The sequence below is a fragment of the Corylus avellana genome, chromosome 1 (assembly GCF_965113065.1).
Source record: "Corylus avellana chromosome 1, dhCorAvel1.hap1.2, whole genome shotgun sequence".
NCBI lineage: Eukaryota > Viridiplantae > Streptophyta > Magnoliopsida > Fagales > Betulaceae > Corylus > Corylus avellana.
The window spans coordinates 10,064,182-10,080,985 of NC_142490.1; the positions used below are offsets into that span (position 1 = coordinate 10,064,182).

At 40.8% G+C, this 16,804-nt stretch overlaps 2 protein-coding genes across 3 annotated transcripts in view; both read right to left on the minus strand.

Annotated features, from left to right (window-relative positions):
• Window positions 1-9,280, minus strand: part of VAT1 (VALINE-TOLERANT 1) — a 44,373-nt gene extending 35,093 nt beyond the window's left edge. For both annotated transcript variants that reach the window (XM_059584143.2, XM_059584144.2), the window contains exon 1: window positions 8,987-9,280. In XM_059584143.2, the coding sequence (XP_059440126.1) occupies window positions 8,987-9,210 (224 nt within the window). In that variant the 5' untranslated portion in view covers window positions 9,211-9,280. The remainder of the gene's footprint in view (window positions 1-8,986) is intronic.
• Window positions 9,281-12,429: 3,149 nt separating this feature from the next.
• LOC132170727 (Zinc-binding dehydrogenase family protein) lies at window positions 12,430-15,972 on the minus strand. Its single transcript, XM_059581811.2, has 5 exons — window positions 15,524-15,972; window positions 14,993-15,173; window positions 13,273-13,439; window positions 13,006-13,088; window positions 12,430-12,890 (listed from the first exon to the last, which is right to left on the minus strand). The coding sequence occupies exons 1-5, from the start codon at window positions 15,743-15,745 to the stop codon at window positions 12,512-12,514; spliced, it is 1,032 nt and encodes a 343-aa protein (XP_059437794.1). The 5' UTR covers window positions 15,746-15,972; the 3' UTR covers window positions 12,430-12,511.
• Between the last annotated feature and the right edge of the window lie 832 nt (window positions 15,973-16,804).

The window sequence follows — 16,804 nt, forward strand, 5'->3', positions numbered from 1 at the left end:
CACCAATACTATCATTAAGACCTATCTCTCAAATACGTCAAAGGGAAATCTAATCAGCAAAAACTATATAATGTGGTATGTTAGATAAAACTAACCTTGTCTGAGATAAAATTTTAGATCTCCAAAAATTTGACTTTGATGTATTTCTCTTATCAAATTACACAGGCTAATTGATCAGGCTTTAGAAAAAGGAATCAAAGTTGCCGTGTGTAGCACTTCAAATGAGAAGGCGGTATGCATAATCAGTTATTCTATACTAAAATCTCTTCAAAACAGCGATGGGGTTGTCTAGAGTCTGGAAAGTGGAGTCTAAGGAGTTTGTGATGATCGTGAAGGATGCAGATATGGTGTTGAAACTACAAGAGTGCTGTAGAGGTAAGACGCGTTGGATACGGCTGAATTGGAAAGAAGCGGTTTGGCTAGTAAATATCTTTAATAAGCTGATGGCGGTGGAGGATTCAAGGGTATTTTGGGATGAATCTACTCATAGTTTTCCACGTGCGTTAGCCCAGAAATGTTTCAATAGGCATGGGAGCTTTCTGGTTTTAGAGGAGTTTGATGGTAGAGATAGGCGAGGTAGAGTTATGGTGCTAGAGGGTAGGCACAGGAAGGGCTGGGACCAGCTTCAGTCAGAGTTGCGGATTGCCATTGATTTTGTTCAACCATTCATTGGGGAAGCAAGGAAGGCAGTGACAAGGAAACAGAGAAGGAGCTTTTCAGAGGTCTTGCTTTCCTCATCGAAGCAGGTGAAGGAACCGTTTGGGTCTTATGCAGAACCGATTGCGAGAGTTCCCAAATGGCTGTTAGGAGGTAATGCAGGGATCAGCAAATTGTCCGGGCCAAGCTCTCTTGCTGACTGCCATGCTGGTCGTGAGGTTCAGGTGGCTGCTCTGGCGAAGGGTCCGGCGGTTAGGTATACATTGAACAGTGGTGCTAGCTGTGAGGTATTGTAGAAGAAGACTTCAAGTTACGAGGAGAAAGTCTGTGAGGAGCATGCTTCTGGAATGTATGGTCAGGGTTGCGTGTGTGCGGGGGAGAAGGAAAAGTTGAAGATTTCCCTGTTAAAGTTATAGGAGGAAATCAGGAATTGTCTCGAAGGGATAGGTGTTCGTTGCACTTGTACTTGTGGGTCTGGCTCTCTTGGGCCTAAAAACTTTTTGGAAATGTCCCAGGTGGCCCAACCTAGTGGACTGCCTAGGAATCAGCCCATGGTCCAACCCAAGACTTCGGCAGGTCAGAAGGAAAAGGCCTCTGTTGCGGGACTTGGACCCAATAAGGTTCTAAAATTTTACAGCAGAAAGGTAGCGGGTAAGGCGGGGGATATGGGTGCTTCATCTTTCAACACTGGGCATCAGCCTTCTCTGATTTTCACAAACTTAGATTTTCCGGCACTTTTTGTGTCGCCGGCAAAGGCGCCGATGATGGTTACGCCGACAGTGAAGGGGTCGACGATGGAGGTTGCGGCAAGGGAAGGCGCTCTGGGCGCCGATAAAGTTGTTGTGCTCTCTTCGGCGATCGGACCGGTCGCACCAGCTTCGGCGTCGACGTGGGTGTGCGATGCAGGCCTGGGTATTCTAGGTAAGGAGCCAACGATTCTTCCGGTAGGGGATCGAAGAGAGGTTTCGACTTGTGTTGCTCTGTCGGCACCTTCTGGGTCAGCTGCCGGTGTTCGTGCGAAGCTGAAGATGCCAACTTTGGGGCAGCCGGAAGTTTTGCTGGCAGGGGGGAAGTTTGGGAGGGGGATTGATAAGGGGGAGGGAGGGGGCTCAGGCCAGTTGGTTAATGTCAAGCTGGTCCAGCCGGCGAAGCTATCGTAAAAGGAATGGAGTGATTTTCAGGGAGAGCTTCCTCCAGGTTTTGAAAGATGGGAGCTGCCGGACATGAGTCAGAAGAAGACGGGTAAGGATTTGGGGGAGAGTAATGGTGCTGGACAGAAGCCGATCGATTTGCAGGGGGAGATTCCTTCGGGTCTGGAGAAGTGGGATCTGCCAGGAGTGGACAACTCATTGAGGTGGAAGGGGGCTATGGTTAGCGTTTGTAATGAGAGCTTTTGCTCTTTGGGAAAAGCTTATTCTGGAGATAAGGACCGCAGTTCACAGGGTGAGTCATTAGTTCCAGACTCCTTAGCCTTGGTTCCAATTGAGGATCAGGAGCCTATTACGGTAGAGTTTGTTACTCAATTTAGCAAGCTCGTGGGTGTCTCTTGTGATGGAGAAGCTGGGAAGTTGGAGGAGGCTTTTGGGCTCATTATGGCTGATAATGAGGACAATGGTAAGGATGCGGGAGAGGCATTGAAAGAGGGAGTGGCCATGGAAGCACATACGGGAAAAAAAGGTAAGAGAGAGCTCAATAACCTTAATTCCTCCGTTAATTATGAGGTGCATAATGGAAGTTCTTTGAGGGACTGCAAAAAGGGGAGGGCTAATCGGATTATTTAATTAAGCCAAAGATTCTTTCTTGGAATGTGAGGGGTTTGAATGTAAGGGATAAAAGGCTGAGGGTTAGAAATCTGCTTAGAAATTGGAAGATGGATATAGTGTGTTTTCAAGAGACAAAGGTGGACTTTGGCACAAACAATTTTGTGAGGAGTTTGTGGGAGTGTCCTTATGTGGAGTGGTGCTATGTCCCTTCTAGAGGGGCTTCGGGTGGCATTTTGGTGTTGTGGGATAGAAGAGTAGTTACGAAGGTTGAGGTGGCTTTGGGCAGTTTTGTGGCGGCTTGCTCCTTCAGAAACGTCGATGATGGTTTTGCTTGGGCTTTTGCGGGGGTGTATGGCCCTAATAGAGCTAACATCAAGCGTCTCCTTTGGGAGGAACTGGTGGGCCTTATGAGTTGGTGGGATTTGCCTTGGTGTATTGGTGGGGATTTCAACGCTACTTTGTTTCCTAGTGAAAGATCCGGGGAGGCTTATTCTCGGACCGCGATGAGGGATTTTGCAGATTTTATATCGGAGCAGGGTCTTATGGATTTCCCGTTAGCTGGGAGGGTCTCTACTTGGTCTAACAACCATTCCTGGTCACGGCTAAACCGATTCCTAGTCTCTCCGGAATGGGACGCTCGACAAAAGAGGATGCTTCAGGTGTGTTCGGATCATGCAACTATTATTCTTGATTGTAGTTGCTTCTTGGGAGGCAAAAGACCTTTCAAGTTCGAGAATATGTGGCTTAAAGCGGAGGATTTTGTGGACAAAGTAAGAAGTTGGTGGGAGTCTTACCATTTCCATGGTACTCCGAGTTTTATTCTGGCAAAAAAAATACAAGCTCTTAAGGGGGATATTAAGAGATGGAATGACCAGGAATTTGGCAACGTGGGAGGGAGCATTAAGGCCCATATGGATGATATAAAGGCTCTTGATAGGGTGGAGGAAGAGAGAGGGTTATCCGCTGATGAAATTAAGAGGAAGAGGTTGTTAGCCAAAGAATTGGAGACTCTTCTCTTACATGAGGAAATTAGCTGGAGGCAAAAATCTAGGATTCGTTGGTTGAAAGAGGGAGATAAATGCACTAAATTTTTCCATCAGATTGCTAATGCAAATAGAAGACATAATTCTATTGAGTCCCTGACTGTGGGTGGCTCTACTACTTCAGATCAAGGGGTCATTAGCAACCACGTTACAAGTTTCTACGAGTCTCTTTTTTCAGAGAGCCTCAACTGGAGACCGAGGCTGGACGATCATGATTTTGATATATTGAATATTGGTGAGGCCTCTAGGTTGGAAGTTCCTTTCGAGGAAAGAGACGTGTGGGAGGTGGTGAAAGGTATGGATAGGGACAAGGCGCCAGGCCCGAATGGCTTTTCTATGGCTTTTTTCCAGGATTGCTGGGATGTGATTAAGGTGGACATTATGGCGGTTTTTGTGGAGTTCCATGAGCAAGGTAAATTTGAAAAAAGCCTTAATGCTACGTTCATCTCTCTCATTCCGAAGGTACATGGAGCTTCCGATATTAAGGATTTTCGTCCGATTAGCCTTGTGGGAGGGACTTATAAGATTGTGGCAAAGGTCTTAGCCAACAGAATGAAGAAAGTGATGGATAGGGTCATCTATAAACCCCAGAATGCTTTTGTTAAAGGTAGGCAAATCTTGGACTCAGTTCTCATTGCCAATGAATGTTTGGATAGCCGAATCAGATCAGGGGAACCGGGCTTGTTGTGCAAATTGGATATGGAAAAGGCCTATGATCATATGAATTGGAAGTTTCTACTTTACTTACTGAGAAGGTGCAGTTTTGAAGAGAAATGGTGTTCCTGGATTGAACATTGTATTTCGTCTGTGCGATTCTTGGTTTTGATCAACGGATCTTCTTCCGGTTTCTTTGATAGCTCACGGGGAGTAAGGCAAGGAGACCCACTTTCTCCTTTCTTGTTTGTTCTAGTCATGGAGGCGTTTAGTAGGATGATCAATGCCTCGATAAACAGGGGTCTCGTTTTTCTGTGGGAAGTAGAGAGTCAGATCGGGTTATTGTCTCTCACCTTCTCTTTGCTGATGACACTTTGGTTTTCTGTGGGGCAGATCTTAGTCAAGTTAGAAACATTGGCGCTTTACTTGTTTGCATTGAAGCCGTTTCTGGGTTAAAGGTGAATTTGGCTAAATCTGTCTTGGTCCCTGTTGGTAGTATGAATAATATGGGCATTCTGGTTGGCATTCTTGGCTGTGGTTCAACTTCTATGCCTTTGAAATACTTGGGTCTCCCTTTGGGGGCCCCGTTTAAGGTCAAGGCCAGTTGGGAGGACATGTTGGAGAAGTATGCCAGAAGGCTGGCCCCATGGAAATGCTTGTATTTGTCTAAAGGGGGGAGGATTACTCTCATCAAGAGCACCTTATCCAATCTTCCCACTTATTTCTTGTCTCTGTTTCCTATTCCTGCTTTTGTGGCGAAGCGTATGGAGAAGATTCAACGTGATTTCTTATGGGGTGGGATCAACGATGAGTTTAAGTTCCATCTGATCAGTTGGAACAAGGTATGTTCTCCGATCTCTAAGGGAGGTTTAGGGATCCGAAATATGCGTTTGATGAATAAAGCTTTGTTGGGGAAATAGTTGTGAAGATTTGCTCATGAGAAAGAGGCTTGGTGGAGAAAGATCCTGGTGGCAAAGTATGGTGCGGTTTGGGGTGGTTGGCATTCTAGGGTTCCTAGTGGTTCGCATGGGGTGGGGTTATGGAAGTACATAAGCAAGGGGTGGAGGTCGTTTCATTATCACATTAGATTGGTCCCTGGATTTGGGTCCAATATCAGGTTTTGGGAGGATATCTGGTGCGGTGACATGTCTCTCAAGGATGCTTTTCTTGGTCTTTCCAATATTGCCACCAATAAGGATGCGTCTATTGCGGATAACAGGGAGTGTACAAATGGCTCCGTGCAGTGGAATGTTTCCTTTATTCGCAGGGTTCATGATTGGGAAGTGGAGGCCTTGGCCTCGTTTTACACTCTCTTGCATTCGCACTTGATGCGTGGGGTAGGGGAGAATAGGATGTGGTGAATCTCTTCACGTAAAGGAAAATTTGAGGTTAGATCTTTTTACAGGATCCTTGCCTCTAAAGATCCTTCCCCTTTCCCTTGGAAGAGTTTATGGCGCACCAAGGTTCCTTAAAAAAGTGGCTTTTTTGGCTTGGACGGCCGCGCTTGGGAAGACTCTAACCTTGGATAGTTCGAAAGAGAGGTATTGTTGTGATAAACCGTTGTTGCATGTGTGAATCGGATGGGGAGTCAGTTGACCATCTCTTTCTTCATTGTGGGGTTGCGCGTATCTTGTGGAATGCCATTTTCTCTCGGTTTGGTTTGTGTTGGGTGATGCCTGGTAGCGTCAGGGGGTTGTCTGCTTCTTGGTGGGCGGGTGGCAATTCTCGTAGTGCCGTTGTGTGGAAGATGGTTCCTCTTTGCCTTATGTGGTGCATTTAGATTGAGAGAAATGCTAGATGTTTCGAGGACTCATCTAGGAATATTGACGACCTTATACACTATTTCTTGTACACCCTCTTCACTTGGACTGCTGGTTGGCTAGCACCCTTAGTGATCAGCTTCCCTGACTTCCTTTTTATGTTTTCTTCTTTATTTTCTCCTTCTTAGTCGCTCTCTTGTATACTCCCTGTGTACTAGGGTTGTGCCCCTCTGCGCTTTGTTTAATACATCTTTTTTACTTATCAAAAAAAATATAATGAATAACTTTTTTTCTCAGTAAATGATAATATCAAATAGGGATAAATGCAAAATTGGTCCCTATAGTTGGTCTAAATTACAAATTACTCCATGTGGTATAACAAATAATTTATAGATCCTTGTAGTTGGTCTAAATTACAAAAAACTCTCAATGATATAAAAAATAATTTATAGGTCATCAAAGTATGCTAAAATAACAGTTTACTCCAATCAATTTTCATTAAGTAAATTAACAAAATATGTCATTTTACCATGTCATACCCAATAAAAACATGACACGTGTTTTTATTAATTTCTTATTTTCAAAAATGACAATTAGAATTTTTCACTTCATTTTACGACACCAGCTAAGATTACATCAACCCTCATTCCACATCATACTGTTACAGTAAATTAACATAATCTCTTGTATCTCCAAAATTTTACCCCGTGTGTAACCCTCCCTCATCTTCACCTTCCTTAGCCGCTTCATAAAATGTGACTGTCAAATTCTTGTAAAATGCTCCCAAATCATGGCGAGGAAGATGAAAATGAGGGAGGGTTATGCACGAAATACAATTTTGGGTATAGAAGAGATTAGGTTAATTTATTGTAGCAATATGACATGACAAAGTAACGGATTCTGTTAAGTTACTTAACGAAAATTGATTTTAAGGAGTAAACTGTTATTTTAGCCTACCCTGAGGACCTATAAATTATTTTTTATACCACAGAGAGTGATTTATAATTTAGGCTAACTATAGGAACCTATAAATTATTTGTTATACCACATAGAGTGATTTGTAATTGAGCCCAACCACCGAGAACAATTTTGCATTTATTCCTATCAAATAAAACATAAATAGATTTATGTTAATACTTAATAACCATATGAAGTTCAAGAGAATTTTTGTTACCCAATCATTCTTGCTCTTTAATCATAATTCTATATAGCCAAAGTTTTACTGAAGTTTCAGTTGCATAAATGGTCCCTTATTCTTCAATGTTCATTAGCATTAAAATACAAATATATACAGGGACGAAGCCAGCAGGGGTTGATAATGCCCCTCTCGCCTGCTAAATTTTTTTCTTAACCCAGGTAAAGTGGCCCTGGCTTCCCTAATTGCCCACCCTTAGAGTTGTTTCTCTCCTCTTGCCTCTTGCCTCTTCCCTTCTTCACTCTCTCTGAACATTATTGAAGACATAGGAATGGTAAAGCTTGGAAGAAGACATGGGAGAAGACAAAGAAAAAAAAAAAAAAAAGAGAGAGAGATGAGAGAAGACGAAGAGACGTTTGAATGAGAGAGTGGTAGATTGAAAAGAAGATGGGAGGAGAAGACAAGGATACGCGGTTGGAGGAGAAGAGTTATGTGCTGATTACGTTTAGATAAGGAGATTGCCACGTAGGGAATATATGAAGAGGCAAACTGGGTGAAAAGTTTTATGAGCTGGAAATTTCTAGATTTATTTATATGAACCTTAGGCCACCGATTGTAAAGACAATAACGTAGTGTATAAAGAGGCCCATGACTCCATGAGAAATAATTCATATATTGGAAAAACAATAAGAAATAATTCATAATTCTGATTTTCTCTTCTTTCTTGGAGGGTGTCTCCACGAATAAGTTCAAGTTTGATTTTTACTCTAAATTACATGCATTCAACCATTTTACTTTACTAATCCATCCAAAACATTACATCCATTCCATCAATTATACTATTTTCTTATCATTTTCATGACATTCCATCAGAAATTTAGTCAAAAACTTCATTTCTATGCTACTCTTGGTTTTTGAAATTTGCATGTAAAGTGTATGATGAAACTTTTCTGAAATGAGTAAATTATTCCTGTTTGGCCAAAAGTTCATTAGAAATAATATATAATTCGCCAAATTTTTGCACAAACCCAGTATCCCGCTCCTCTCTTTGTGAAAAACCAAATTAGAGAAAAAGGGGCATGTTGGCATTCGAGGCAGAATTAGCATTTGAAGTTTGTCAGGGTAAAAGTAAGAAAATTAAAAATTTGAGCGGGTAAAAATTTAATTTTTGAAGAGTTATAGGGGTATTTTTTAAAAATAAAATTGTGGAAAACATGGCCCCCAAGGCACCATGGCATGTAGTTCTGCCATTGGTTGACATGTTTGCCCCTGTCAACAAAAATTCTGGCTTCGCCACTGTACATATGTGTGTATATATATATATATATATACACACACACAGGTATTCCTGATCAATTCTATTACTTCTGACTTCCCAGCAGTCCATCTAAGTGTCCTTGCATTACCTAATCACTACAACTACATTGCTTGGCTTCACAAATACCCAGCACCTTATAACATTAAGTGGCCAAATAAGTCATGATTATGAATAGAGACCTCCCAATGTAGAGTTTCACTTTTACCCTGTGGACGATGTTACATTTAATCTCAGTTACATTAGCCCTCTTACATTGAATTTCTAGAACCAAGATAATGAGAATTTACCAGGCCATCGAGTTCCAGTATTAATTGCTTCAAAACAACTAACCACAAATCCCTTTGCAGAAAAGGAACAACTTTGTACAACCAAATTATACAAGCCAAATTCCAATTGGGAAGGGGGGCAATTAAAATAAACCATTATTTAATAAATAAAATATAGCAATAGAACAGTTCCATACAAACACTAAATCCAACAAATGAACAAAACAAAACCCTCTTAGAACTACCACAACCAGGAACAAAAAGCCACCCTCATTGAACCAAATGCACACAAATATTAATCTGTAAAAAGAAAAGCTTCATACACACAGGTTTAAGCAAACCCAGAAAACAGCAAGCGTAAATAAGAGAGAGGATAGATCAGAAACTCACTTGGACCGAGTCAGGAGAGGTGCGGACTCGCTCAGAGACACTGCATTGTTATTGGTAGCGGCAGAGACCTCCAGCTTCCTGAACTCAAAAGTCCTCCTCCACTTGGGTGCTCTCAAATGCCCAAAATCCAAGCTTCTTGAAAACCTATGTCCCAAATCCACTCTCAAGCATGGCTTCAGCTTCTCAGTCTGCACCGGTGCTGGGCACCGTGACACAGCCGCCATGAGTAACTCCTCGTTTTAGAGAGACGGAGAGAGAGAAGAAACAACACTCTTTGTTTTTCTTTTCTCTTTCTTGTTCTGGGCAAGCACACGATATTGACTGTCTTTAGGCCACGTAGTTTTCAAAATCCTGTGTCTCTTTCTTGCACGTGCTTTAATTTTCCACCAAAAAGTGAAAACCGGATTCTTCTTTTCTTTTCGGTATCTATTTTTTTTTTTTTTTTTTTAATTTTTATGGGTGATCTTGTCAATGGGTGACATGAAGAGATTCAAGTTGTTCGCTCGGGATCAGGGCTACTGAACATTTAGAAAAAAGTTGTCATTCAGTTGTCAACATTAGAGGACAAATGAACTCTCGAATCATTTCGTAGTACCCATCGAGATGATCGCCTCAAAGTTTTATACAAGCTCGTAAATTTTCGTTGAAATGATTTTAGGTTGTACGTATCACTACCAAAGCATTTGGTCAGGCGCATGGGATTTGGTCCTTGTTTTGAAAATTCAACTTCATTTGACTAGCCCGAAATTTTATGAGATTATACAAAACTTCAAGATTATCCTGTCAACAGGCGGCAAGAAGTGATTTGAGCCATTCACACTGGATCGGGGCTAAAGAACTTCCAGAAAAAAGTTGTATTTTAGTTGTCAATATCGGAGGGTAAACGAACTCGAATTATTTCGTGGCACCTGTTAACATGATCGCCTTAAAGTTTTATAAAAGCTCGTAAATTTTTCGTCCCAAATGATTTTGGGTAGCATGTATCGCTACTAGAGCATTTAGTTAGGCCCATGGGCTTTGGTCCTAGTTTTTAAAATTCAACTTCATTAAATTGGCCCAAAATTTGATGAGATTGTACAAAACATCGAGGCGATTCTATCAACGAGTGGCACAAAAAGATTCGAGTCATTCACGCGGGATCGTGGCTATCGAACTTCCAAAAAAATTTGTTGTTCAGTCGTCAACTTTGGGATGCAAATGTGCTCGAATCACTTTGTGGCATCCATCGACATTATCACCTCAAAGTTTTATACAAGCTGGTAAAGTTTCTTCCCAAATGATTCCAAGTTGTACGTATCGCTACTAGAGCATTTAGTTAGGCCCTTGGGCTTTGGTCCTAGTTTTGAAAATTCAACTTTATCTAATTGGCCCGAAATTTTACGAGATTTTACAAAACCTCGAGGCCATCTCGTCAACGTGTGGCATGAAGTGATTCGAGTCGTTTGCACGGGATCGGGGCTACCGAACTTCCAAAAAAAGATGTCGTTCAATCTTCAATATCGGGGGGCAAACGAACTCGAATCACTTCGTGGCACCCGTTGGCATGATCACCTTTAAGTTTTACACACGCTCGTAAATTTTCTTGGCAAATGATTTCTAGTTGTACGTATTGCTACTTGAGCATTTGGTTTGGCTCATGGGCTTTGGTCTTTTTTTAAAAAAATTCAACTTCATTCGATTGGCCCGAAATTTTACGAGATTGTACAAAACCTAGAAGCGATCCTGTCAACGGGTGGCACGAAGTAATTCGAGCCATTCGCTTGGGATCGGAGCTGCTGAACTTCCAAAAAAAGTTGTCGTTCAGCCGTCAATAACGGGGGGCAAACGAACTCGAATCACTTTGTGGCACCTATTAACATGATCGCCTCAAAGTTTTATAAAAGCTCATAAATTTTCGTCCCAAATGATTCTGGGTTTGTACGTATCGCTACCAGAGCATTTGGTTAGTCTCATGGGCTTTGGTCCTAGTTTTGAAAATTCAACTTCATTTGATTGGCCGAAATTTTACGAGATTGTACAAAAACCTCACGGCGATCCTGTCAACGGGTGGCATGAAGAGCTTTGAGTCGTTCATGCGGGATCGGGGCTACTAAACTTCTAAAAAAATTTATCGTTGAGTCGTCAACGTTGGGGGGCAAACGAACTCGAATCATTTCGTAGCACCCATTAATACGATTGGCTCGAAGTTTTGCATAAGGTACAGTCCGTCTTCCCTAGGTATGGACAATCAAATCGCTTAATTAGTTATACGCAATCAAGGGATTAGCATAACTCATATTTGGGTCATACGAATTATCTACCTAAATTACACTAACCTAGGGTGTAGAGTAATTCGCCTTTCCAAGGCATGACCTATCAAACCCTTTTGATCATGTGTCAATTAAAACCGTTGTATAACAATCATTCATGTAATCACAAAAAATATGAATGATTGAATTCAATCAAGATAAAAAGTTTTATAAGACTAGAGAAAAAATTAATAATGATTGAATATAAACTTTAAAACCAAAATTCTAAGTTATACAACCGTCATGCATATAGAAAATTCATAAATTAAAATTCAATTAAATCATTGTTACTTGGAAAAAGCTGCATTAATACTCTATTACGAATTTAGCCGCTCATGGTGGTGCTAGAATGGCCTCTTGCTATGTTCATCTTCTCTTCAACTCTTCAAGCCTCCAAGAAGACATTTTTTGTCTAAAATTAAGCACACTCCTCTTCAAGGCTTAGAAGCATATTTATAGGGTGCAAAACAAATCCTATAAGCCTTAGAAATCCTAGAAAAATCGTGCTTCAGTCTCCTAGTCCAATTAGGAAGAAATCATAGTACAAATCGGAATACGATTCGTCCAAATTTTCCTCCTTATATTGCGTGATGATTTTGGCATAACAAATGTCTGAATTAGGAAAATCTTATTTCACAATGATTTGTAGTATTTTGAATTAGATTTCCAATGCCGCTAGTTTCACCTCAATCCGATACTTGAGCTGAAAGTAAAGATCCAAATACTGAGACGTGTACAGAATCCAAAATTTAATCAAATCCGATTTTAATTCCAATTAGAGAAATTCCGATTTAATCATTTTCTTAATTTGATTAAACTTAATCGCATCATATATGTCATCTATTATGATTGGTACCAAGATGGATGACCTTCTGAAAAGTCTAGTCCAGAAGAGCCAAAAACAGACAATATTGTGTGTCAATTAAGTGAAGTGTTACAGAACTTTTCTCAAGTTCTTTGAAGATGCAATAAAATAAAATATTAACTATGAAATAACTCATCTTCTTTTCGCTTAAAAAGTGGGAGTGGATCCTTATCCCATTTTAAGCCTTACCCGCTCCCTCCCCTCTCTCCATAATTGAAATATTCCAATATATATATTGTGACTGGGCCGAGTGGGTGGCACCAATAATAAACAAAAGACAACCAAGAACATTCACTCAGTAATGATCCGAATTTTTATTTCAAATTATCCATTTAAACAGTCATGGAAGATTGATGACCACATTAGCAATAATCATTCATGGGCTACACGAATGACCTGCTTACCAACATTTTTGCCATAAAACAAGCCGACAAAGGCAGCTGGAGCACTTTCCAAGCCTTCATTCATGTCTTCGATGAAAACAATTTTTCCTTGCTTGTAATGACCGATGACATGTTCCAAGAAGCTTGGGTACAAGTGCAAGTAATCGTGTTGCAGGAATCCCTGTACCCTGATGCGCTTGGTTATGAGATTCAACCAGTTGTAAATCCCTCGAGGCTTTGACAAATCCTGCTGGGACACCACCCCACAAACGGCAACTCGGCCATGAATCCTCATGTTTACAAGCGCTGCATCGAGCATTTCCCCACCCACATTATCAAAGTATATGTCAATGCCTTGCGGAAAGTACCTGATACACGAGTCAGCCAAGGAAAAGAGTAAGAAATTTGCAACTTATTTCAAGGAGAAAACGAAAAGATGAAACTTCCTTATCATACTCCATCCTCAAAAAGCTCATAATTAACCTTTTCAATGCTGCATCAAGATCTTTTTCTTCCTTGTAGTTAAAAGCTTCATCGAATCCAAGCTTATTCTTCAGAAGATCAATCTGGTATGGCCCATTTAAGTTATTTTACTTGTCAGAGTTGATTAACTAAACAACAAAAAGTCCAACTCATACACAGAAAAGTCGTAAAAAAAATATTGTTTAAACAATCTTCCAGAGATAAAAGATGAGTCACAAAATGAATCAAAAGAAAAATAGCAATTACAATTAAAATAAAGAGACTCACCTTTTGGCTTGTGCCAGCACTTCCAACTACATAGCAACCATGCAACTTAGCAAGTTGGCCAACAAGCTGACCAACCGCTCCAGAAGCCGCAGAAACAAAGACATACTCCCCTTTCTTTGGGGTACAGACCTCAAAGAATCCTGCATACGAAGTAAAACCTGGCATACCTGTATAAAATAACTTCTGCTTTAGTGACTGCTTTAGATGACTAAAGCACAATCTTACTGAAAGATAACTTATTCGCATATTGATTGACATCAGCCAAAGAAAAAAAAGAAAAGGTAAAGCTTTTTGATTAACAAAGTGCAGAGTTATACACAACAAACTCGAGAATCGTCTAATCAACTAATGGAAGTGGTTTCAACAGCGTCAACAAAGTGAGCAAATAACTTCTTCCTTGATTGAACAGAGTTTTTTTTTTTTGTTAATAATTGCTGTAGAATTAAATTCTCATTTCTCATAAACTTAAGCTTTTGAGAGTATTGATAATATCATAGTACAAGAGTAGCAGCCTGAGTTTGAGTCTTCTCCACTGATTACCTCTATTTAAGTTGAAAATTTTGAGTGTTGAGCCCTACTTATTTAAAAAAAGTCTGGACCCCGAGTGTGAGGTTAAAATGATGATTAAATGATTAATTCACCTATTCGTGTAAGATTACGTTTTAGGATCAATGGTGATTTATCATTCCAAAATAAGTTTGCTATTGTTTTCTCCTAATCAATACCAAGGGCTGATTTGAACCTTAACATTCCGCCCACTCTCCCCAACCTTTCTTTCAGCCTAAAAGGTAGAAAAAAAATCGGATAGAAGAAAAGCCATGGATGTTTTATACTGCAGAATAGGAGCATTGAGATTGAAGCTACAAGGTTTAGAAATGGACCAATGATGCAAAAACCTTTGGAAATTTGATGTTAATCCTTCCATAAAATAAAAAATATTAAAGTTCATTCATATAATGTATGTCATGTTCAGCAATTGAATTATTTCTGTTTAGAACAGATCATTTATGACTGTTGAAATGGGACTGACAATATTAAGAGAGGTGGATATTTGCCCTTTAGGTTGCCCTTTAGGTCCTTTAGGATTCCACTAATAGTCAGAGCCATAGGATTCCATTCTGGAACAAGAACCATGCACAAGGCACTAGTGCTTCACTAACATATGCAGAAAATAAGTATGTCATGCTTTATCCAATGAACAAATATGTAATATGCCCTTAATTAGAATAAAGTAGCATAAGCGTTACAATCATGCATTTAAGTCATATTCGTGGACAAGAATAATGAGTCAACAAGCGCCTAACGAACCAATCACTTGAATGACTAGATAGAATGGCTAATGATCAAAACCTTTCTAAGTATACCTTTACAAGTCTATAAAAAACAGTAGTGAATAATACCCTTCAGAAAGATTAGACCATACTCCCTTTTTGAGATGCCAAATATTCTGATGTGAAATCATTAGCGATTATACCACACAAACTCTTCACAATCTTAAATGCTTACAGTTTACATGGAGATAATATTGAAATCGGACAAAGTACAGAGTTATACACAACAAACTAGTAAGATTGTCAACTGTTTCAGGGAACTTTATGGCATAGTAAAGGTTAAAGCATGATTGATACTAAAAGATTCATTGTTAACTTAATTGGAAAAAATGAAATATGTTTTTATGTAAGTTGGGGTGAAAGAGAAACAATCCCAGAAAGAATCATACCAAGAAGTCCAACATGGTACGAGAGAGGAATATCATCATCTGGCTGAATTTTCCTCAATTGTTCAGTTCTGTGAATCAAGCTGTATTCTTCCCAGCCAGTAATCCCAGAAACTAAATCGCCAGGTTTGAAATTTGGATTATCGGAATCTATAACTTTGGATACGCCAAATCCTTCGAAGGGCTTCATCAAAACACATCATTTTGAATAACAAAATTATTGTGGCGCAAGTCATATAGTAGAAACAATAGCTATTGCTACCGAAATCCTACTTACAAGGATTAATATGAGAAATATGATCAAACTATAATTGATTGCTACAAAAATTGCTACTACTTGGGGTGATTTTAGAGGGTTGACTAGCATGCTTTCTTGGATAAAGGCTGATAAACTATGGTGTGCCAATGATTAGTAGATGAAAGAATTTCAAAAGAAAAGTGAACAGGGTAGATTAATTTGCATCCATTTTCCTTTAAGAAGAACATCATAACAATCGCAAAAGCGCGAATTTCCAAAATGGATGGGGGGTTTACCTGACCGGGCACAAAGGAAGGGATATAAGAGTCATGGAAATCACGCATACGGCCTCTCATGTAAGGGTCACAAGAGAGGTAGAGATTCTTGACCAGAAAAGCTCCCGACCCTTTTGGAGCCTCCAGCTTAATCTTGCTAACCTTGATTTCCATGTCTGTCTCTGCTGGGGTTCTCTCTATGTACCCTTTGAATATGACTTGCTTGTTGTCTACTTCTGCCATGGCTAAGCGCTCGATGTGGAATCGAAATCTTGTGATGAAGAAGATGGGTTTTCTCTTGTGCTCTCACTCAGTTTGGTAGCCACCACTATATAAGACTTAAAAAGACTTGTAGAATTAATTACCTACAAGTCTTTAGGCAACCGTTTGAATTACCTACCCCCACTTTTGACCCCACCGGAGGCTCAGCCGTGTGTTGCTGACTTGTGGACTTGTGCACCAACCCCGTTGCCTACCTAATCCTCCTCACGTTTTGCTGCTTCCTCTAGTCTTCTCTTGGTTGCATCACCAACTCCTGTGTCACAGTCACTCCACTTTTTCTCTGTTTAGGCTTGTTTTCACCTATTACTTTCAATTCTGTATGGGTCACTAATTAGTAATCAATTTTTCATAGGGAATAACGTCTATTCGGTCAAGGCAAAAAGGGGGGGTTTTCTGCCCACCACTCATAAGTTGACACCTCATCTTAGTACACAAATTCAAAATGAGAACAAAACACCATATTATTCCTCTCACATTCACCTGCCGCCCAACTCCGCCTGACGCCGCCACCAAAAAACGCCGCTTCCACCCGCGCCACCCCAGCCACCATGGGGTGGCCGCGCCGGCCACCCTGTGGCCTGGGAGTGGCCGCGCGGGCCACCCTGTGGCCTGGGGGTGGCCGCGCGAGCCACCCCATATGGCCTGGGGTGGCCAGCGAGCCACCCCGTGGCCATGGGGTGGCCGCGCCGGCCACACCGTGGCCTGGGGGTGACCGGCGCGTCCACCCCATGGCTGGGGTTGCTCGCCGGCCACCCCAGCTCCTCCCCTTGTGGCTGCTCACGTGGCCTAGCTCCTCCCCTTTGGCTGCTCTCATATGTTTTGTTCCTACTTTAATTTTTTGCATTTTTTCTTGTATTGGTGACGTGTCACGTGTTGATTGGTGGGCAACAAACCCATGCTTTTTGCCAAGACCGTATAGCAGCAGCTCTCTTTTTCATAATAGAATCCACTTGAATCCGAGAATATCGGATTAATTATAGTGGAGATATATTTTTGTCTTTTTACTTTTTTTAGGAGACA

What these genes read in the sequence shown, in the direction of transcription:
- LOC132170727 (XM_059581811.2), bottom strand. Translation starts at nt 15,745, where the DNA reads ATGGCAGAAGTAGACAACAAGCAAGTCATATTCAAAGGGTACATAGAG. An exon ending in GTGCTGGCACAAGCCAAAAG is followed by an intron (nt 13,089 to 13,272) that starts GTGAGTCTCTTT and finishes GGGCCATACCAG; the next exon opens with ATTGATCTTCTGAAGAATAA. An exon ending in CTTGATGCAGCATTGAAAAG is followed by an intron (nt 12,891 to 13,005) that starts GTTAATTATGAG and finishes CTCGTGTATCAG; the next exon opens with GTACTTTCCGCAAGGCATTG.